The sequence below is a fragment of the Microcebus murinus genome, chromosome 9 (assembly GCF_040939455.1).
Source record: "Microcebus murinus isolate Inina chromosome 9, M.murinus_Inina_mat1.0, whole genome shotgun sequence".
Classification (NCBI taxonomy): Eukaryota; Metazoa; Chordata; class Mammalia; order Primates; family Cheirogaleidae; genus Microcebus; species Microcebus murinus.
The window spans coordinates 100,265,791-100,289,185 of NC_134112.1; the positions used below are offsets into that span (position 1 = coordinate 100,265,791).

Sequence of the window (23,395 nt, forward strand, 5' to 3'; positions counted from 1 at the left end):
GGGAAGTGGAGCCTGGGAAACCAGGTGCTCTGCGGCAGCGGCGGCGAGCGTGGCAGGGCCCGCCAGCCAGCCCCGGAGCCAGGCGCCGGTCCCAGCAAGGTGCTCTGTGCTGCAGCGGATTCGGAGGCAGACCCAGAGTGCAACCATGGAGACGCGACGTGTGTCCCATAGTAACCTGTAACAACATTATTTATAAGCTGCCATCCGTAGCCCCCCCTTCCCCTCCGCTGCTTCTCCAGACTTGGGGGTGACGTGCAGGCCGCGGCTGGCTCTTCCCCGCCTTCCCCTCCTCTCGCGGGCGCGGGCGCAGCCAGAGGTAGTCGCCGCGGATCGATAGTTAACACCCGGCTGCAGGCGGCTCCGCCCGCGGCAGTCCCCGTAGAGCCTGTTTGTAAAAGCCGGCGGGTGTGCGCCGTGCGCGCACCGTGTCCACCACTGTGGGGGCGCCTGCCCGAGGAGGGGCGTTGGGGAGGGGCTCCAGCCGCCTCCCCCCCCCCCAGTGTGGGCTCGCTTAACCTTGGTGCAGCCAGCGGCTTCCGAGTCCAGCTCGGTTCAGGCAGAATCGCCGGCGCGCGCGCGCGCACACAGACTCACGGACACGGACACACACAGACACAAACACACACTCGCACCGCCGCCAGCGTCGCTGCCTGGCCTAGCTCCCGCCCTCGGGGACCAGCGTGGCGACCGTTCGCCCCCCGCTGTCATCAGAGGCGCCCAGCCAGCCTGTCGAGCGGCGCAGGGTCCCCAAGTGCGCTCCGTGCCGAGCCGCGCCGGGTGACTCTGTGCTGCCAGCGAGCTCCGGCGGACCTGCAGCTGTCTCTGGCTCGCTCGCTCGCAGTCTGCCTTCCTCCTCAGCTCCCCGCTTTTTGTTGAAAGCACCACCCACCCTGCACTCCCCAGCTTTTTTTTTCCCTCTTCAGTCGCAGCCGCCAACAGGAGTTGATTACTGCTGGGATCCGCCGGGAGCGGAGAGGGGCAGGAGTGCGCAGAGTGGGGAAATCGAAGACCTGGAACAATTTTTTTTCTTCAAACAGCCGTCCCCACCCAGTCATCGGCCAATCCACCTACTTTAATCACCACCGGGACAATGGATTAAGTTACTCTTCCCCGCGCAGCAGTCAGGTTCAGATTTGGGGCAAAATGAAGGAAAAGGCCATGATCAAGACCGCGAAGATGCAGGGCAACGTGATGGTGAGTGCGCGGCGGGGCGGGCGCGGGGCGGGCCGCAGTAGGAGCGGTGCCGGGGACAGTCTGTCCAGGGAGTTCCAGCCCCCGGGAATGACAGCGACCCCGCGCTGGTGCGCAGCAGCGCTCCCACCGCTTCCCCCCAACCCACCCAGGGTGCCCCGGATGCGGAGCGGCAGGCAGTCATTTGCACATAGCAACTTTGCAGCTTCCTCGTCGCCCTCCCGTGGCATGTGGCTCTGTGTTTTTGGGCGCGAGGTGGGGTGCGCGAGGCGAGGAAGGGGCTGCGAAGGAGCCCTCTCTGGCCACGTGTCTAAGTTCCAAGCAGACACCCAGGGCTGTGGTGGGAGAAGTGTGGAGAGGTGGTCACTTTGGCCAGGGAAGGGCCACGGGGCCCTGGCGCCCGCGCCGGGCTCGGGTTGTGAGTCCCGGGAGCCCGAGACCTGTTGGGGTTTGCCGAGCCTTTCTTTGCTGCGCTCAGGCGGGCGCCAGTCACTCTCCTCCGCCTGCTGCCCCCGTCCACGGCCGCGCATCCAGCGGTACCCCGCTCCCCTGCTGGGGAAGATGACGCCCCCCCAAAGGGTGACAGTGACGGAGAGGGTAACAATGGCACATCGCCACCACCCCCCCTGTCCAATGACCGCGTTCCCCGGGGAAACAGGGCTGGTCCGCGGGAGGCGCAGGGCTGCTGGCCGAGGGCCATCGTCGCACGGACAACTTCGCTAACTGCGAGGCCAGGCGTTCCGCCTCCCGGGCGGCCACCCCCGCCTGCTCTGGCGCCGCTGGGCTGGGCCTGGGCGCCGGCCGCGCAGGCTTCCTGGGCCGGGTGGAGCGGGCCGGCACCTCCCGCGGACAGGAGGTTGCCATCTTGGTCTGCGCGACCCGCGTGCCTGCGTGTTTACTGGGGCGATGCTTTAACCCGTCGGGTGTTGGTTTGGCCTGACTGGTCCGAGGGTCCCCGTTTTTATATTTCTCGCCGGTTCTGGTTTTTGTGGGGGAGGAGCAACGAGGTGGGCACTGCCCTGTTACTTTTGAAGACTCAGCAAGAAATGCGGAAATTGTTTCAGGGGCAAGCTCGGAGTCCTCTCCGAGTGGGCCGGGTCCTGCGGTGGGGGCCGAGGGGGTGTCGGGGAGGGCCCGGTCAGTGGCCCATGCTGAGGTCTCGCTTTAAAGAAAAAGAGACAGGTGAACATTTTATTTTAATTGAGCAAACATATACCCAGCTGGGTCAACCACACCCACAGCCGAGCACCTGTTGCGGGGCAGACAGGAGCTCCATTGGTCCAGAGCTCGAGGTGTGAGCGGCTTCGTTCAAGACAGCCCCAGGGGCGTGACAGCTGCAGGGGGCGGATTTACAGGACCCCTCCCCACTCCCACGGTGGCAAGCCCCACTGAGGGGAACCTCCCTCCCTGGGGGTTCCCTGGCTGGTTGACCTAATTGCTTGTTGATGAAAAGACATCTGTTTCTGTAATTTTCCTCCCTTTCCTTTTAGCCGTTGTTTTGTTCAGTGTAATTTCTTGCATAAACAGGGCAGAAGTGTGCATGGAGTAATGTTTTCCAATTAAATGCCCACCCACACCCATAAGTCCTCATTTGTATGATGCCACCGTGTGCGTGAATAAAACCCACACGTATATGACTGAGGCTGAAGGTGAGGATTCAGATTGATTGTACTGATAATGAGACATTATTGACTCATTTCACAAATCTACTGTCAAATGTTTCTACTCACACCTTATATGGTATGCTATGAAACAACAAAAAAATCTTTGTATTACATCTTCATTAGAAACCTTGAAGGTCTTCCCCCCCACTGTCCCCTCTCTGCCTTTTGTTTCAAAAAATAAAGAAAGAATTGCTGATTACATTTCTCCCTGGTGCTCTGAATAAGGATATCCCATGCGATGTTCCCTGCGTCCCCAGCCCTGTATGATTATAGCCCGTTGAACCGAGCTGGGAGCATTCTACAGCAACCAGTAGTTTAAGCGTCATCTATTGGCCCAAGAGAAAAAATGAGATGCAGACTTACTCTACTTGTTAGTGTTCTGTCAATTCTTAAATTGATAATTGTGACTCTACAGTCTGGTTGATAACTTATTTGAGACTTTATGCCACAACCAAATCCGTGTGGCTTCAGTCAAGTGATCATTTAAGACTTACTGATCCCTGATTTTTCATCAGTTGCTTTGGAAGACTCTTGCTAATCACAGCCTCTCTTGGATTAGATGACTGGCAAATTCTTTTCCCTCACAACTTGATTGGAATTCAGATGGTATTTTACATGCAAGATGAGGACTAGATGATTTGCTCCTGTTACTGACGGTTGAGTTTCCGCACATCTGACTGCCGCAGAGAGCGGCAGGGTGCTTCAGGCCCTGCAGTATCAGTGCTTCCACATGCACGCAGGCACCCAAACCGAGTCTACGTTCAGGCCTCCTTGAGCCGTCTGGGCTCGCAGTTGAGGTTTCATGTTTGAAAGAGAGAGAGAGAGAGAGGAATGCAGACAGTTGGCACTGCCCAAATGGTCATGGAAATGCCAAGTCCAGTTACAGCCACGCATGTAAATTGTTTTTTAATCCGGCCTCCTGTCACTTCTGTTCACACTGTGTGGCTGTTCTGGACCTGCAGTCTGTTGATTCACCGGGAGTTCTGCAGGGACCGTGACGATAGCATCCTGGCTTGTTCTTTCGGTGCCACGTTGCTTAGCTTGAAAATCTATTCTTATAAAAATCTTAATAAATTTGTTTCATTCCTCACACATTGCTTTAGGGGTTTGTTTCTGATTACAGCCAGAGGGCTACGAGAAGGCGAATGTATCTGCTTACCGTCTGCTCTGTTTCGTGTTAATGTGAGCAGGAGAAATACCGCAGGTGGAGTCAGTTCACAACTCCTACTTTATATGTTGGGCAGGACCTATATCATAAACTTTACTTCTAACATTGTAAGAACTCACCATGCCACATTTGATCTGCAATTCAGTACACTGAGAAAGAGTTAGAATTTTTTCACTTGCTCAGAACATAAATTATGTTTAAAATAGTTGTTTTCATAAAAATCTGCATTTGAGAATTCATAGGGACATTGATGTACACAGTTTTTCAACCCCGTCATTCTTTTCTTGCTATTATGTTGATACCCTGCTTCTTTAACAGGGGTGCATCCTCTTGCCAGAGGTTTTAGGGGACAATGGGAAATTTTATTATATAAAGGGTATTGCTTCATGCTTAAATTCCCCTGCTTTGTCCATATGAGCTTTTCCAAGACATTGAGCTGCTTAATGGAGACAGAGTAAAGGCTAGTCAGAAATAAAAGTTGTGGGGACTGTCCTATGACAACTGGAGTCCTCCCCTTCCTGGTATGCGATTGGTAGACGGGATTGGGCAGCATCGGTGACCAGGGCCATATCAGAGCAGGTCCAAATGTAGAGTCAGAGGATCAGAAGTCTGTGAGCCACGGCCATGCTGGAGACTCCCATAAGTGATTGGTGTGGGTTATAAGTGGAAGTTCCAGTCTGAGAATTCCCTGTGTAGGGAACGATAAAGCTGAAGTTTTTCCCTGTGGTCACTGGAACTGACTTTAGGTCTTTGGCCATTGTTTGGATTTAGCTGTGATGTTACGACCCTAGTATCTTTTCAGAACTATTGTCTTCTCCTTACGACGTTGGCTACAATGCCTGGATCTGAACTGCCAAAATTAAGAGTATTCTTTCAAGCCACTTGAGTATTTAACTGATTCGGTTAAACAAAACAGATGACATTCCAGCGATGGTGCTCTACTTATAATAAATAAGCCCTGGTGAGTGGCATTTGAGGTTTACAGGTAGGTTATGCGGGCTTGTGGGGGACACAAACCTTCTGTTGTCAAGACCTACTTGGGAATAGCAACATACAATTGTGAGATGATAGTTAGGGGCATAGCCTTTAGTGATGCAATATTTTTCTTCTGTGTAAGGCTAGTTGGAATCAGATTGATAACTTGGTGATAAAACCCTTGGAGCTGATCCTAAATATGAGCACTCTAGCCTGGATTAGGGGAAGGGGGAGGTATTTGCCTTCTCAAAGTGGGTTCCGAAAATTACTTCTAAAGGTTACGTATTTCTGAGAGTTACCACCGTGTATTCTAGTGGTGTGATACTTGGGTTGATATTTCTCTACTTCCTAGTTGTTCATCACCCTTTCATATAATAGGCAACCTTAGAACTAGACTCCTCTATTGATATTGATTAATCTCATCTGTGCAAGAAAAATGGGCTGGGCATGGGTCCATTTCACACATCCTCCTTACAAGGTTTGTAGGATTTGGAATATTTTAAATATGTTAATGGCCCATGAAAAATATACGAAGTTGCTAATATTTCTAGGAAGACGTTCCCAAAGCCAGAATTGAGAGGATCCGCACAGGGTGTTTTATAAAATGTCTAGAATAAAGCCTCAGTGGGAAGGATGTCCTGTTTTTCCACAGAGTTCTCTGTTCAGATCTTTAGTTTATGTGTCCTCTGATTCTAAGGGTTTGAACGTGTAAATGTACAAAATTGACCACTTCCTGTCCCAGAGCCATTTCCCCCTTCTCTGTAACCCATCCTGGTCACTAATCACATGACTCCAAACTTGTTCATCATTTGATCCTTGAACTCTCAGTGCTATTACCAAGAGGTGTGGTGCACTTCGAAATATTGGCATCTCTTACCCCTGTGAACAAGTGCTTTGCACAGTAAGCACTAAGACGGATGAATCTGTTAAATGAGTGGGCAGTGGTTCATTGCTTGAAGGCTGCTTAGCATAGACTGTGCATTTCTTAGAAAGGCCTGTGATTTTAGTTGCACGTTTCTCTCCTTTCACGAACTCTTTCAAGTTCTAATGCATCAGGTAACAGGAGAGATGGTTCCATGCACGGAGTGTTTTCTACTCATAGCTACAATAGAATCGAAGCGTATGCCCCGTTTAGAGGGTAAATAACTACTGCCTCGATGTCCTTTTAATGCTGGGAGGTGTTGAAGTCAAATAAAACATGGAGCCAAATCTCTAAATTTAAAACATTTTACCTAGGCTGTAAGAGTTGCAGTGCGGGGCTTACACACAGACCAGTGGTCTTCAATATGTCTGGAGAACAAAGAGAAGGCTGCGAGTTTTATTAGAAAGAGAAACGTCACCTATCGTTTGGAAAGAAAGTTCACTGGCACTAGATAAGCTTTTGGGAGCTGGTGAGTGATGGTGGCAGGTGAAGCTGGTCTCACGGTCACGGCACGTGGTTTCGGCAGCTGTTGGGTCCAACCGGTCTTAGGGTTTCAGCAGCCGGGCTTGGGGGAAGTCCAGTTCCCGGAGCAGGTGCTGTGCGCCCCAAGCAAGTGCTTTTCCCTCTGGCGCCTCACCTCTGATGTAGTTGGGGATGGCAGGAACCACCCACTTTGTGTAACCAATGTTCACAGAGGCAAATAAATTTACTCCAGAGAAGTTTTTTTTTTTCTTTTCCACATATTAATTTAAAATAAATTCAGCAATATAGAAGAATTTCATGACCTCTTTTAGTTATGGGAAACAATTTCATTTGATTAACAAGACCACACTTTAGACCGCAAGCGCATGCTCCACACCTTCTAGGTCCTTTGGACGTGCTGAGCTAAGACTGGAAAGGTAGACAGAGCCAGTGAGAATTCCCCGTTACCAGGGTGGTTTCCTGTGGGGATGAGAGAAAGGGGGTTCCGTTCAAGAAGTGGAAGTTCCAAAAACCCATCTTGGGCAGTGGCTCTTAGCAGAGGCTGGGTGATAGAATGAGCTGGGAGATTTGGAGAGGTGCAGAGTCACCTACGGGCATGCAGAGTTGAGGGACACATTGGGTGAGGACAGAGGGTCTCCACAGTGCCTGGAGCCTGACAACCGCTCCCCGTTCCCAGCCCAGCCCCCGACTGCCATACCCCTAGCGGGTTCCGATTTTGCTGTTCTCAGCTGCAGCCTGGATGCTCATATGCTCCACAGTAGGTCTGTGGTGCAGCCGAGATACCGACATGGTATCCGAGGTGAGTTTTTAAAATAACCATGGTCATAAAGGCCTAAGGAAATATCTATAGCATTTATAAGGAGGTCTTTTGGGAAATATGCAGTCAAGTCTTGTTTTATGGGTTTTTGGAAGAATCAGAATATATGGAAAGACAGAGCACTTAGAGTAAGGAGGAAGACAAGGTGCAACATGCATGAGAGACAGACAGACAGAGAAATAATCACCAGGGGGAAATCCTGGGGAAACATGCTGTGTTTTTAATTTGAATTTTCTAGCCTCAGGTATAGACTGGGCATGGAGAGAAACAAACGGTTTAAAGAAATTCAACCGTCCTTCTCTCCCTTTTCTTCCTGTCCAGGAAAGAGCAATCTTTCTGACTACAAGCTTCTCTCCTATTGGTATGGGGTCCACCTGAAAGTTTGTTTCAAACCAAATGGACCAGGTAGAAATGAGGAGGGTGATACAATAAAATGAAAGACAGCCCCGGACCAGCAGAGAAGTTCTGGAATATGCCATCACCTGTGAGTGGCTGCTGCAGGCGGCTTCCTGGACCTCTGTTTCCTCAATAAGGAAATTGGAATAGACTGATTGTTCCTGAGGTCCCTTTCAGCTCCCTCTCCCAGTCAAGGGTCACCTTATCACTGTCTCTTCAGTGATCAACTTTAGGACATGCTTTAGAAGTAACCCTCCACTCCAGAACAGATACTCTGTTGGCACTATAATTTCTTCTGCACTGACTTTCATGAGATCTCCCATCCTACCTGTCCATCTCAGCAAGTCACTGTTTTGTTTGTTTGTTTGTTTGTTTTGAGACAGAGTCTCCCTTGCCCAGGCTAGAGTGAGTGCCGTGGCGTCAGCCTAGCTCACAGCAACCTCAAACTCCTGGGCTCAAGCAATCCTCCTGCCTCAGCCTCCCGAGTAGCTGGACTACAGGCATGTGCCACCATGCCCGGCTAATTTTTTCTATATATATTAGTTGGCCAATTAATTTCTATTTATAGTAGAGACAGGGTCTTGCTCTTGCTCAGGCTGGTTTTGAACTCCTGACCTTGAGCAATCCGCCCGCTTCAGCCTCCCAGAGTGCTGGGGTTATAGGCGTGAGCCACTGCGCCCGGCCAGCAAGTCACTGTTTATAGAGAAATAAAATAGGTGGCATAAATTGATATACCAAGAAGTCACAAAATTGAGAGCAATCACACCCCAGCCTCCATGACCCAGACAGACTATGCATGTGTGTGTGTGTGTGTGTGTGTGTGTGTGTGTGTGAGGGGTGCACCGTGTGCACACACATGCACACACACAAATGCTTGGACCACTGTCCGGTGTAGCTGCAGATGGGTTGGGTAAGAGCTGTGGATGCAATCACTTAGCTTGACTTTCTGGGCTGTTAAATAACCACACTGTAATAAAACAGGAGTGCCAAGGATGTTCTGGTTTCCAGTGTGGTGTTAATCATCTGTGAAAATAAAAGGAAATATCTGGCTAGCCCGGCTGGCCGCAGGGCCCGGTTGGCACTGCCTCAGCTGGACGGGAGGTGGTTGCTCTGGGTCTCGCCAAGGGGAGCCGCCTAAGTCACATTTTCTTTACTGATACTGGTATTTGAAAGTAAGACTTTCTTCTCTCTCTTCTTCCCCTCCTACTGACTGATGCTTTTATCAGGCCACAGACAAATGACAAGTGTAATTCCCATTTTATGGTTTTTGCTATATATAAGCAACGTGTAGCAAAACCTCCACTAATAGGAACCCAACTATGAACCTGGGTAAACTAAACTAACCAGCTCATATTATTTCAATACTTTATAATAAAAATGGAACTTTGAGGGTATGTCTTGGCCTCAGTATAAATTGTGCTCAATTTTCCATACCTTCTTGTTCTATATTTTTAGGAAATGAGAATTAGTAATCTTCGAGCCTAAAGACCAAAAGTCTTCAATTCTTACCGAGATGATTTCGATTATGGACTAGATTCTGTGCTAAGGCAAAGAGGAATTAACACACTTTTAAAAATTATCTATCAATATAATAGAAAATGAAAGATTTCCTCATTCTTAGTTCTCTAGAAATTTTTTTATTTAGAGCAAACTTTTTATCTGATGACTATTTTTTGCTATTTTCCTTCCCATGAATTTGTAAATTGTGCATGTGTTTTTAAGATCCTCACCCTTTCATTTTAAGCTTAATTATATTAATAACAGTTGCATAAAAACTTGACAGCTTATAAAATACTTTAGAATATACTATGTTATTATATTAGATCAACCCATTGTGTTGGCAAGACAGATATTATTTCCTTTTTACAGTTGAGGGCTAAGACTTGGAGAGATCACATCGCAAAAGTGAGCTCGGAGCTCACACATCTCCAGGCCAAGTTCTTTGCAAACTACGACATGTTCCTTCAGAAATTCTCTTCTATTCAGTGCCAACTGGGAAGAAACATAGAGCCTGAAAAAAGAAGAGAATGTAGAGGTCATCTAGAACTACTTCTCTTCCGCCCTACCCTCACGGGGTTTCTAGCCCCTCTGGAATGCATGCAGGCCCCCACAGGATGTACTTGTTACACCACGGTGCTTGTCCGGTTCACAAGAAACAAGCCTTCGGTTCATTTCCACCTACGGTTCCAGCTCTGAGCCTTTTAACTACGTACGTGAAGCCTCTCTTTGTTTTTCTTTTCATGTGACAGCCTTTCGCTTCAGTTCAGACACTGTCATGTGGCTCCTTCCTGGTCTCTTTTCCCGGAGAGACATCTCTATTTTTTTCAACCCCAAATTTAAAAGTTTGATCAGAGTAACTATGAACGTAACAGCTAGAGACACCTTATGTTTCATCTAATCATTGATATCTTTTTCAGTTTCTCAGCTTCCACACATTCCTACCTGTTTATTGTTAGCTGTTGTTATTTTTCACCTGCTTAAGGGGCGGGGGCAACTAAGGCCTTGAAAACAATTTCACATCAGCTGCTCCTCTCCCTCCCCTCCCCACTTTTCCTTCCCTCTAGTCCTAGCTATTCTTTCTCTCTTTCCCCTCCCTCCTCTCCCTCCTCTCCCTCCTCTCCTTCCTCTCCTTCCTCTTCTCCTCCTTGGATTATCCTAAACCAAATTTACGTTCTCGCCCAGGTGTGTGAAGTGTCTAACGTTGCCTTTATAATGGGAATTTCATGCCACAGCTCGAGGAGAGCCCAGTCCCGGTGATCGCACCGTCCAGCCGTACTCTGAGACTAGAGAAACCATTCATTGGCACTAAAGGGAGTCCGGGAGATTGCTGACAGAAATGTGATGGGTCTTCTCTCTTACCCACGTTCTGTTGTTTTGTTTTCTCCTGAAATACATTTCCCCCTGACCAACTTGGCCAGACTGCTAGCAAATGATGTTTTTATTTGTAGACTTACTTAAAAAACGGATCCATCTTAGTCTTGGATTTTGAATGTCATTAAGGCTCTCAGAGGACCTTGCAAATAGCTGCTTGCAAAACACAACAGTTTAATATAATTCAATCTCTCACTGCCGGTTAGCTCCTGAGAAGTGTGTTGTGCTCAGTGTGCTCGAGCATTAATTCAGACCGAGGCCACTGAAACCATCAAGGCCCGGACTCCGTGTGAGAGAGTGTGTGAGTGTGTGCTCAGGGAGGTACAGGTGTGTGCTCAGGTGCGTATTAACACGTAGGAAACTGAACTTTGCATCCTCCTCATTAAGATAGTTGAAGATCGTTATAATCGAACCATGAAAATAAAACGTATACTAGAGCTAACTTGGTGTCGACTCACAGTTTTATTTCTGAAGGTAAACTAGAGCCATCGCCACTCTGAAATGTGTTTTAGAGAGTGGTTCTCAAAGTGTGGTGCCCGGACCAGCAGTCTCGGGGCTAGCTGGGCCCTTCAGAAGTTCCCACTCCTGGGCCCTGTCCAGACCTGTTGAATCAGAAACTCACAGGGAGGGCGATTCTGATGCATGCTAGAATTTAGTTCTGCATGTATCGGTTCTCAAACTATCTGTGCTGGGTTCTCAAACTATCTGTGCTGAAGGGCCAGCTTTTTGTTTTCGCTTTTAAAATTCCTATCATATTGTGGGTGAGTGCTTTCATAAAATACAATCAAATAAAATAATTTTAAAAATAGAAGACACAGAAAATGCAAACCCACATTTTGCATTACTACATCCAAAATGGTAAAGTCTCTCTGTCAAATTGTTCTAAACCTTTCTCCGCGGCGAACTCTCAGTTTCTGTGCTCGCCCCTCTGCCTGGCTCTGGCTACAGACCACGCCTGGGGCAGCTGGCCACCCAGGGCCTCGTGGAGCCCCGCTGAGGTTGTGAGCACTGCCTGTTACACGGCAAATCCCCTGTCGGGGACATATGATTTAAAATAAAATATCCTCCCAACCAGGAAATTACCCATGAGAAAGCACGAAACCTGAATGTGATGGGCATTGCGGGCCATCTGCTAAAAAAAAAAAAGATGGCAGAGAGAGACTGCAGTCTCCTTCCGTGCAGCTGAGTGGGTGCTGCCCAGCGTGGGAGGCGGGGTTTGCAATGTGGAGCCGGTGGCAAGTTAGACCCGTCTCTTCCCAGGAAACTGGAAGACAGGATTTTAGCTTCCTTGATGACTGCGTTTCAAAGAGAGAGCTCCTGGTTCCTTGATGTATATATGCGTGCGTGCGTGCGTGTGTGTGTGTGTGTGTGTGTGTGTAAAATATTTATATTCGTAAAGAACAGAGAAATTCTGAAAGAAAAGGTCTGTGTGTGGGGAGTGACTGTTTCCTTATTTTCAACTGGCTCAATTAAATCTCTTATTTTTAATTTGTACTTACCCTTACACCTCCACATTCTGAGCATGTCATGTCTTATTTTTTTCTTTTCAGCCTTTTCATGCTATCTGTAGCATGCTTTTTGGTAACAAAGAGGTCTGAGAGCTATGACCCCAAAATGATTTTACTTTCAACCATCCCATTTTAAATTTGATTCACTATAGGGTGAGAGTGTGTGGGTAGAATTATGGTCAAAATGATGTCTTTCCTTTTGGAGTTTTGTCATTAAGGAAGAACTGGGTATTTTCTCACTTTAAAGTCTATTTTTGGCTATGATTATTTAAAATGGTGTGTTTTTTTTTTTTTTATTAAAAGGCATCTAGGAAATGTTAATTACTACAGATAAGACTCTCAATTCTAAAGTCAACCACAAAGGCTTTTCTTTTTCTTCTTTAGTACATAGAAAGGAGATAATGTTAAAATGCTCTTATGCAAATTTCAAAATTCCCTCTTACATTAACAATGCTAATGGCAGTTAATGCATTCCTCAAGCTTCTGTGTGATCCAGAATGTTCCAAGGGGTTAGAGATGTTTTCGGACCACCTAGCAGACGTGTGGGAAGTGAAATTTCTCATGGAGGTTACTTCCTTGGAAATGGATTCAGTGCCAGGGTTAAGAGATGAAGATGATCTGAAAGGTCCATAGAGTGCGATTCAGAGACCTCTGTGGAAAAAGGTCGAGACTCTCTCTTCCCAGACCACTGTCATGGGTAGGTCCAGAGTCTGAGATGGTCACTGCAGTTTGGCTAGGAGGGGGAACTGTCCTTCCTAAAAGCAAAGCAGGGGACGGCGAGGAGGAGGGGGTGTTACAGGGGTGGGTCTCCCAACGAGAATAAGAAAACGTTCTCTCGCTGAGAATAATGTTAACTTCCGCCGGAACCAACGGGAGAGACTGCAGGAATGGCGTTGTGGTTTAGCAGGGTTATGCTTCATCTAGTAACAAGAGACCCACCCTTGTTATCTCTGTGCTGACCTGGGGAATTCTTCTGCAATACAGTAGTTTGAAGAATGAAGATCTGAGCTCTTTGCAGAGTTGTATTTAGGTTAATCCGGGTGGCCACAGGGTCTTGGTGCACGTGCCCCTCATACTAGAAGTTTTCTGACTACGTCAGCCTGTATTTCTTTCCTCCTTTCTTCCCTGAGCTCCTGAATATTAAACACAAATGTGGGGCAGGCGTGTTCAGCTTACAGTGTGGTTTAGTCACAGCAAGAATGACTGCAGTGTGGCCCACTGCCGATTCCCTCGTGGAACCTTTACAACAGAGACTGTTGGGGAAACAGGATTTAAAACAGGATCTTCTCCCAACCCCAACATCCTCTCCACAAAGGTAACAGAGAAAGAGAACGCTTTTAGGGTTAGGATTGGCATTAAACCAAACAGCGATGCATGTCACAGGCCATACGCTGAGCGATGTCAAAGACGGGAAGTCTTGCCCCTCGAGTAGCCGGGCGGATGCCATCCAGTAAATATACCTTTGCAAGATAGCAGTAACTCGTCCTTGAGGAAGAGGACTTGGCAGCGGCATTTGTCAAATGTGGTTCACCCTAACTTCCCCTGGTTGTGGGGGTGACCGCCTGTGTTAGCTGCTGACGGGCTTTGTCCAGAGGAAGACAAGGCCTGTATCTGCAGGGCAGGCGGCAGTCACGCCGGCTCAGGTGCCCGCTGGAGTCAGGCTCCAGAAACGGGAGGTAGGGGTGCTTCCTGCCTTGATGTCTGCATTGCAAAAAAAAATAAAAATAAAAATGGTTCCCAGGTGCTTGGGAAAGACCTACCTCTCTAGTCTTCAAAAGGACGTGTGACCAAGGAGTGATGAAAAAGTGCTTATCGTGACATGTTGTCTAAGGTAAAGCTCTTAGAAGGAGGGCAGGAGGGGCGCTTTGCCCTTACTTGCGACAGGGAGAACTGAGCCTCTTGTTTTCAGCTTGTGTCTGTCCTCACAAGCCAGGGCGTTGGGATGAGCAGCCCTTGGGGGGTCGGCAGTGCCGGGGACGCCCGCCGCAGGGACGGGAGCCGCCCAGGCTTGCGGATGCTGAGCGCTCGCCATGTCGGCGCAGTCCAGCCAGAGCTGAGGATCGGGAGGCTGCTAAGGACACAGGGCTTGATGGAACCGGTCCCTCTTCGGTTTAAGAGCCAGGAAAGAACCCAGCAAGGTACCTGGAGCAGCGCGTTAGGGTGCGGCGGGTGTGGGATGGAGGGATGCCTGAGGAGGACTCCAGGGGCTCTGGGCAAATGGCGCAGTCGGGCCCAAAGACCCTGCTATTCAGGGGTTCCTTCCAGGAGCTGCCGTTTATTCAGTGCCTAGCACGTATTAATAGCGAGCCACGAGGCTGGCACTTTGCACGCTGCGTCTCGCTGAGCCCCCGTCACAGCCCTGGATGAAAGCAGTCTTGTTGCCGCCCAGCCAGGCTCCTTTGCCCCGCTGCCCAAGCGGAAGCCAGTGTGCTGGGACAGCAGAGTCTATGGCAGAGGAAGAGTTGACTCTGCGTAGTGCTCAGCGGGGAGATGGGAGAAATTTCTCAAATCCGCCTCCCTGAGAATCTGGGAGACGGGTTTGTAAAGACAGTTTGGCGTAGGCAATTGAATCTGCTCATCGCCTGGGTTTGGGGTGGAAACGTAGGGTTGTAGACATTGTCGTCTTTGCTCACCAGGTTGTTGGGCGGGGGTCACAAGACCAGTGGAGTCACTTCCTCAGTATAGGCCACTGCTCTGGGTGGGCCAGCCGTGCCACTGGAGTGTGGGACCTGGAAGACATCTCAGAAACGACCCCTAATTTCAAAAAGGTGATGGTTTCTATGGAGAAAGCTAAGAATCTTTATGACCACCAGCTGTGTGGCTCCAGAGTGGTCATTATAGAGAAGCAAATGGAGGAGGGGAGGGACAGTGGCTAATTATTGTCATTATTTTTAGTTGGGCCTTATTTTTAGTTAGGCTCTCACCGTGGTTCTTGCCTTGTACCCCTCTTTATTAATTTGTAAGGGCAGTTTCAATATTATCTTTAGTTTTCCAAGGAGGCTCAAAGAAGTTCAATGAGAAAGTTGCCCAGGGTCACCCAGGTAGCAGGTGGAAAACCAGTAGTAGCCAGCTCAGATGTATGTGACCCTGTCATCTTAAGAGAAGGGATCAAACATTGGGTATCCGAGACAGAAATGATACTTTTCAATATAGAAAAACATAATCATTCAGTCAAATCCTATTAATGCAATATTGACTGAGACTACACGTAGGGCTTATCCAGTACTTCAATTCTGGGGGCTCGACTCACGACTTTGCTTTTTATTCTCCCATCCTTGCACCTCGTCATCTTCCGACTCTTCGGTTGTTGGATTTAGGTTCCATAATTAAAGGCCGAGCGACTGCTGTGACCTTGAATACTTCATACCCTTGGCGCCTCACAAGAGATCGGCAGCGGGGTTCCGTCTCTCACTGAAGTGGGGAGGGGACTTTGGGGAGTGGGGGCTTTGTGCTGCTCCCTGAGATTGCCGACCGTCAGATCTGTGAGGAGGAGGGAGTGTCCTGCGTCTGCACTGCCAGTGCAGAGAGGCCGATGGGCCCATCTTTCACCAGCTAGAGAGCTAGAATGAGGTTGTTCTTGGGTTCTCCAGCGCCATCTTTCAGCTGTCCACGCTGGGGCAGTTTGCCTGTCCTCGGCACCCTCATTGATGGAGAGTAGGACGGGGATGGGTAAAGCTGAATTCCACCAGGGTTACTGCCTTGGTGGGGACAGCAGAGGGGCTACGGTGGTGACAGTGGGCATTCTGAATCACACTGACCCTAATCACCTCTTGAATGAGTAAATGAGAACAGGACGTTTGGTCACTATTTATTGAGTGTCTGGTATTCAGACACTGAGATACCACAATGAACAAAAAATAGTCCCACCTTGCCCTCTTAGGGCTTACAGTCTCGTAGCAGAAATAGCTAGTATCATGATTATGCAACTAACTGTTCGATTACAAGTCTGATGTATTCTGCAAAATAAAAGCAGATTGAAATCGTTATTATTTCAATGTAGATATTGCAGTCTAGGTTTGGATTTTTTTTATAAGTAAGAAAGGTGTTTTGAAGCTACTATCTATGTGAAAGATAAGTGAGAAAGATGGTTTTCATGGATTGTCCATCCAAAGCAAAAATTTATAAAAATATATAATTAAGACTATTTTTAAAGAGATCGAAACAGCTACTTATTGGCAATTTGCTACTACAAGTGAAGAGTTTGAAAAGAATAATTTAAATTAAATTTAAAGAAAACATAATTTGTGAAAAAAATTGTGACCATTGTGAGAAAGATATAAGGTGCTTCACTGAGTAGAGGCAGAAGAACTCACTTGACTAAGTGTGAAGATGTGCTAATACGGTATTGAGAAACAAGGAGGTGCATGGGGAAAACTGAGCAGAACAACACGTGGGCAGCATCAGCTTTGAAAAGTGGAGACGGTATTGCTATTTGATCCAGGGACCAAATCCTAAAGAACTTAGAAAGAGCTAATCATAGCAAATCAATAGAAAGAGCAGCAACAGTGAAGCTTGGGTGGTAGGACTTACAATACATAAAAGTTAGAAAAAATAAACTAAAGAGACTAAGAGAAGTTTTATATGTATATTTTTTAATACATGAAATATGTTGTAAGAGCACTACAGGGGCCTTCAAGCCCAGCTTTTATGAAGAAAATCTGTATCAAGGTAGAAGCAAAATATTGTAGGCTTCTGTTAAATTAATATCAAATACCACTAGCTAAGACAGAAGCTAATATTGAAGAGCTAAGCGTTCTGATGCCCTTTGTGCAGATGAAATTTCAGCTGGAGTTTTAGTTCTGGGTGCCATATGTGTAAAGAAGAACAGATAAGCTGGCTCTCATCCAGAAGAGGGGCATCCGAATCATAAAAGATTAGAAGTTGTGTTGGCAAAGGAAATTTGAAGTAAACTACAATGTATAGCCTAGGTGTGATGATTAATTTTTATGTGTCAACTTAGCTGGGGCATGGTCCCCGGATGTGTGGTCCGACATCATTCCGGATGTTTCCATGAGGGTATTTTTGGATGAGGCTAACGTTTAAATCAGTGGGCTTTGGGTAAAGCAGATTGCCTCTCCTGGTGTAGCGCAGCTCCTCCAATCAGTTGAAGGTCTGAGTAGGACTAAAGGCTGATCTCCCCTTGAGTGACAGGCAGTCCCAAAGCAGACGGTCTTTGGACTTGAGCTGCAGCGTCAGCTCTGCTTCGGGTCTCCAGCCCGCTGGTCCTCCCTGCAGATCTTGGACTTGCAAGCTCCCATACCCACGTAAGCTGATTCCTTAATATAAATCTCTTTCTGGATGCATATGTACATCCTGTTGATTTTGCTCCTCTGGAGAACCGTGGCTGACACACTAGGAAAGATCAGATGTGATATGGAGAATGTGACAAGTGTTTATGAATATCTGGAGGGCTTTCTTAGAAATAGAAACTGATTTTTGTTATATGATTTTGAGAGATCCACATCCCTGGATTGAAATTAGAGCCTGGCAGTTTTTTGTATAACAGAAGACAACAAAAATTAGATATGTTGTTGTTGTTGTTACAAAAAAAGTTTTTGAAAAAAATGGATTGACATGTGAGATGGTAAAATTAAAAACATGGGGCTATTTATATATTTAGTGGATCATTACTTACACAAGGTACTATAGAATGGATTCAATGTGCCCACTGGGAGTTAGAGTTATAAAGAATTTCAGAAGTTTCTAATCTAACAGTTCATGTTTCTGGTAACACATACTATGAGGAGATAAGAAACATTTATTTCACAGAGGAAGAGACAACAAACTTAATCAAAAAAGTGCAGTTACGGGTTTTAAAAGGAAAAATTCAGACTACAGCTAGATAAGAGAAAAACCTTGGAAATAGAGACAGATGCGGTTATCTGGTTATTTTAACACAATTCACTTTTAGACATGGAGGGAGGCATGCAGACGGTAGAGTACCAGTGAATGCCCACTGGAAGTACAAAGAGAGTGTTAATTTCCACAGTCACACAGTCTAAGAACAGAGCTTATTACACAGTGACCTCATTTTATGTAGTAGCTCTTTTACTAAGAACATGGTGTGTATTTTTCTTTATTAATTCAGCATATGTCAAATGAACTCAAAAACTGCCATCTTCAAGGATTTCATTATAGGAATCTTTATGAACAGTCATAAAATCAGTGGTTAAAGTGGTTCAATTTTTTTGTGAATGAAAGTTTAAATGGTTGCCTATTGAATTTATTTTAAAAGGATTATACTCATGTCGGTAAAGAGCATCAAGAATTGCTTTCTATTTTGTTGTTGTTTTAATCCTTTATTTTCTTTTCCCCCAAATGGTTTACTTAGAGATCTTAGGTGGTCTCTGGTCTTCATCGAGGATGCTGAGGTTCGGCCTCTGGACAGGAGGGTAGCCGCGAAGTAACCTTTAACGGCTCATGCAGATCATCAGGCTGGTGCTAGGGCATGCTCGGCTGCGTAGCAAAGCAGGGGTGGGGGCTGCAGGGGAGGGACGGAGCCTCATCCTGGCCATTCAGGAGCACTTGGTGGTCTCGCTGCCTGACTGTCCCCATGAGAGGGACGAACACGCTCCTATACTTCTCTATCTTAAAACAAACACATAAAAACTCACAAAACAACTTCCCTGATGCCTTGTACTAAGCTTTCCCTTGCATGACTTAACAATAAAATGTTGGTATTTCCACCCCCTCCCCCTTTCCTTCTGAAAACCCCCTTAAAATGGCAGTTGCCTGTCCACGTCACAGTTGTCCTTCTTCCAGCCAGGTCCAAAGGCCAGTTCTCACTCAAGTTGCCCGAAGGAGTTCAGGGAATGAAAAACGCCAAAAATGCCACCCTGTATTTCAAACTGAGGTCACTTGAGGGACAGCACATGCAGGTAGGAGCTTTCTGAGTCCCCCAACCTGCCAGACACATCCTCCAGAGGGAACCCACTTGTCCTGGGCAGGAATCCCTTCATCCAGGGAAGACTGGCCACTGTCACAGGAGAGGAGGTTGGAGTCCACGCCATGCCCAGTAGACTTTGTCTCAGGCTGTTGCCTGTCCCTCTTAGGGCCACTCACCTCTCCCAGAAATTGTTTCCTCTCCTAAGTTGCCAACATCCCCTCCCCTCTTCCCTGGGCAGAGGGTGTATAAGCTTCTCGATCTCACTGGGCTTGGGGATCTTCACATGTCTTTCATGTGATGCACCTGGGCACATAAGGAACTTGTATACTTTTTCTCCTGTTAATCTGTCTTATGCCAGTTTAATCCGCAGCCCAGCCAAGGAACCCAGAAGGGTGGGGGGAAGCCATTGACCCCCCTACGTGGCTTGTTGGTAGCATCTCACACCATCAGTGATGCTCTCCTCTTTGACCACTTTCTTTACATAGCTTCTGGGTCACCAATCCTCCATCTCAGGAGCCTCTCATTTTCTTTATCCTGCCTGGCCCATGTCTCCTGCCCAGGGCTCAGGCATCATCTGTCTGCCCTTTCCCAGGTGATTTCATCCATCTGTTTAGCTTTACGCAGAATCTATGTTCCAAGGATCCCCAAATTTATATCCCAACCTCTGAGCTCCAGGCTGTTACACTGAACTCCCTGTTGGACTTTACCTCTCCTTCTGCATGCACAGAATACAGAGAAAGAGAAATGTATATGGTATTATAGTACTGCCACCAACTCAGTTTCCATGTTATGTCTTGATAACTATTTTTCAATAATTTTTCTGTTACATTTTTTCCTCTTTGGACAAGGCACCACTTTTAGTACACTTGGTGCAATGGGTATGCATTAAGTACATACTAAGGTGTTAATGTCAAGCTAGATGCTGTATAGCCCATACTAGTGTGAGTTTAGAACCACCTGTCTGAAAACCTTGGGTTCAATTAGAAATTCAGAACTTTTCAGAATTTAAGAAACTAACACAAAGTCATTTTATTGTACATTAGGCGACACCCCCAGTGGCATCTGAGGCACTGCCCCATAAACAAACCCACTGTAATTTCTGCAAAAACAAACAATATCCACACTAAGTAGAATAAACACAGTTATCTATGGCTTCATATCAGTTCCTGTGAGTTGTGCCACCAAAATGGGGTTCAGGGCAGAAAATATTTTGCTCCCTAATGAGTTTTAAGGAACTTTATGGATTTTGAAATTGTGGCGTATATATGTTACACTCTCTGCCATCCTGGAGCCAGAATCACTGCAACGTCGAGATAGAGACACACTCAGATGACATGAGGAGGGATCAGTGCGAAGGATGCGGGCAGGAAGGGCCTCGTGTCAGCTGAGACGGGGCATCAGAGAGAACCCAGGGAGCGAGTGCCTCATGAAAGATGAGCAGCTGCAGTTGCACTTTAGTTGAAGGACTCCTCTGCAAAAAGCCGAATCCTCCCCAGCCCGGATCCAAATTCTCTTTCCTATTACATTTCAGCTGCCAAAATAGCTCTTTGAAATTTGGTGCTTAGAAGGGTTTGGAGATACTAAAAATTGCAGCATTTCCTACAGAGCTATTTGTAAGAGGAAAGCAATGGAGGTAGAGAAGTGGGTTGTTGAGAATAATAGGGTGAACTTGAAAAGGGAAGAAATGAGGACTAAAATAGGGGCAATCTTGCTCGTATTGAAATTTCTCAAATTCACTATTCTCTAAGGAGTTGTCCCCTCATTTTTCTTAAGGGGCAGAAAATTAAACTTTTCAAGTCTTACACGCACACCCATCTGTGGGGAGGAATGGCTGGGCTGTTAGGGTTCCACTCGCCCGGTATTCTCTCTGCCCTCCCCATTGACACTCTGACTGTTAGAGGAGGAGACTAGGAGGCAGGGCTGACACCAGATTCAGGGGCTGGAAGATCGGGTGCAGGTGTAAAAGCAAACAACCCTCCGGCAGAAGCCAACTGCTAGAGGGGCTGAGAACTGCAGAGAAGAACCGATTTCAACCAGCTTGTCAGCTGTCTCCACCACCTCACATGGACTTTGGCCAATTACAGCATCATTTACGTCGTGGGGCTTTACAATTTCTCCACCCTTGGAATAACCATGGCAGTTCTGAAACAACCACGTAAAGTATGAAAATGCGAGGAAACCCAATTCTAGGAATTACTACCAGGATTCTTAGTAAAAAGCAAACCGCTTAGCCTTGAACATTCCTCCCCTCACTTACCAAGACTTCAGGAGGCCAAGACTGCTTGCTCCCTTGCTCTCTTTCCAGCCGGCTGCTCTCGCTCCTGAGAGCGTACTGTCGCTTCCAGCAAAGAGCTGCCGCTTGCTTGGCTCACGTGGTGTGTAAGCCCAAATTCATTTCTCGCCACGGTTACCAAGAACCTGGAAAACCCTCCACTTGGGGGCTGCTAACATCTTTGTGGCGAGTCAGCCAGGAGACATCTCGTAAGCCGTGATGTGACTGTCACATTGTACTTTGAGGAAGGCAGATTCTTGTGTCTCATCACTTTTGCAGAGAGTCATATAGGTGCATCAAAGAGTCATACAGGTGCATCAAAGAGTCATACAGGTGCATCAAAGAGTCATACAGGTGCATCAAAGAGTCATACAGGTGCATCAAAGAGTCATACAGGTGCATCAAAGAGTCATACAGGTGCATCGCCTTGCTCCATCTGGCTGACCCTGGCTCTCCCTGACCAGGGTGGCTGAAGGTCACTCCTCAGGCCACACAGATTCAAACTGTCTGTCACCAGATGCTGGGTGACACCAGCCTAGGGAGCTGGCAGGGATTTCCCTGTGCCATGCAGGAGTCCAAATAACTCACTGTCTAAGCCGTGGCTATTCCATGCCTCACCTGTGCTGCCATACTTCATTCTCACCTCTCTGCACTGCTCCCCCGTACTGGGGGATAAGGCATTTGCAATTTAACATGCCACCTGGCAGGGCGGGGATGCCCTTGTGCGCTTGCCCCTATAACGTTAGCCCGTCTCCCCGTGTTTGCTGCGTTTGCGCTACGTTTTCATCAGAAGGGCTGTGAGGATAGACAGGGTGACCCGTGGGAAAGGGAACTTGGACTTTGGTCTTGCTTGATCAGATGCTTGATTAGATGCCACAAAGTAGAGGCACTTTGAGATAATAGAACTCCTAGGAAGGCCAGCTCCACATTTATAGGAGGAAAATTTGGCAATATCAAATGTTACATGGAGAATAGGAGAGGAGGCTTCCAGACTCAGAAAGCTCCACTCCCTTTAGCCACCTTGTTGGGGCTAAAAACACCCCATCGCATCGGGCAGAGAGGATGAAGGGATTATATCGGAGGTCTCGGAACTTGAGAGACACCAGTTCTGGAGCAACACACCCAGCACAGGACCACTGATTGGACGTGGCTCGTGCCTCAAGTGCCTGCACAGTTCCTCACCCCAGGCCCCAGGTTCGCAGGTGCCGGGACGGGATGGGCCCCCACTCCTGGGGCTGCTCCTGCTGGGGTAAGGAGGTTCTCCTTGTGGGGTTAGAAGGAGGGTCTGGGGATGCCTGGACTCTGCACGGTGCATGGCTGACCAGGGACATCATAGAGATCAGTAACAGGCAGGGGAGAGGACAGGGACACCCCTAGCCCCTCACCCGTGAGCCCCCCAGGGCTCTACTGTTACTCTAGGAGCCCCCGGGAGACTCCATTATCACCCCTTCCTTTCTCGCCCCTTCTTTCAGGTCTTATCCAGAGAAATGGGCAATACTCCTCCATGCCAACGGATTCCCTCATCAGCCATATTCTCCAAAATTGGGCCGCATTTAAACTACATAGCATAAAAAGGAAAGGCTCATTCCTACATAATACTGCCTGGCCCCAGTGTAAGCTGGGGAAAGGGAGGTCTGGCCAGTCAATGGGAGTCTAAACAATAGCATCATCCTCCAATTTGACCTCTTTTGTAAGCAACAGAAGAAATGGTCCAAAATCCCCTATGTTCAGGCATTTATAGCCCGGAGGCACGAGAAGCTTGCATCTTAGCATGCTGCCGTGTAGGTCCCATGACATAAACCTTGCACCGCCTTTTCACCCCAGTTCAGAATTTCAAATTCTGAAAGACTCTTGGAGCCTCCCCAGCAAGGGCCGGACCCCTGAGGCACTAGCAGCCTCTGCCCTTGATCCCACACCCCACCCGCTAGTATATCCTCAACTCCCTGGCCCTAAACCCTGTCCTGCCCTGCCCTGCCCTGCCCTGGACACCTGCACCTTTGTAGGAAGGGGCTGCAGGCCCAGGGGCCACCACCAGGGCACAGGTTCTATTTTGTGTGTCGAACCCTAAGCAGTGCTGGACAAGCCTCGGCCAGTTCTATGAGGACCCAGGAAAGTGCGCTGAGGAATTTCAGAGCCTCATTCTTGCATTTGATCTCATGTGATTCTCTCACCTTTGCGGCCCAGAGGTGAAAATGTGCCTCTGGGCTCAGGCTCAAGCTTTTGCAGACACCTTCAGTGCTGC

General features: G+C 47.7%; 1 protein-coding gene across 1 annotated transcript in view; it reads left to right on the top strand.

Annotated features, from left to right (window-relative positions):
* The first annotated feature begins 721 nt into the window (after positions 1–721).
* The window catches only part of DPP6 (dipeptidyl peptidase like 6), an 827,489-nt gene continuing 804,815 nt past the window's right edge, over positions 722–23,395 (top strand). Inside the window, exon 1 of the mRNA XM_076006752.1 lies at positions 722–1,194. Within this exon, the coding sequence (XP_075862867.1) occupies positions 1,144–1,194 (51 nt within the window). The 5' untranslated portion in view covers positions 722–1,143. The remainder of the gene's footprint in view (positions 1,195–23,395) is intronic.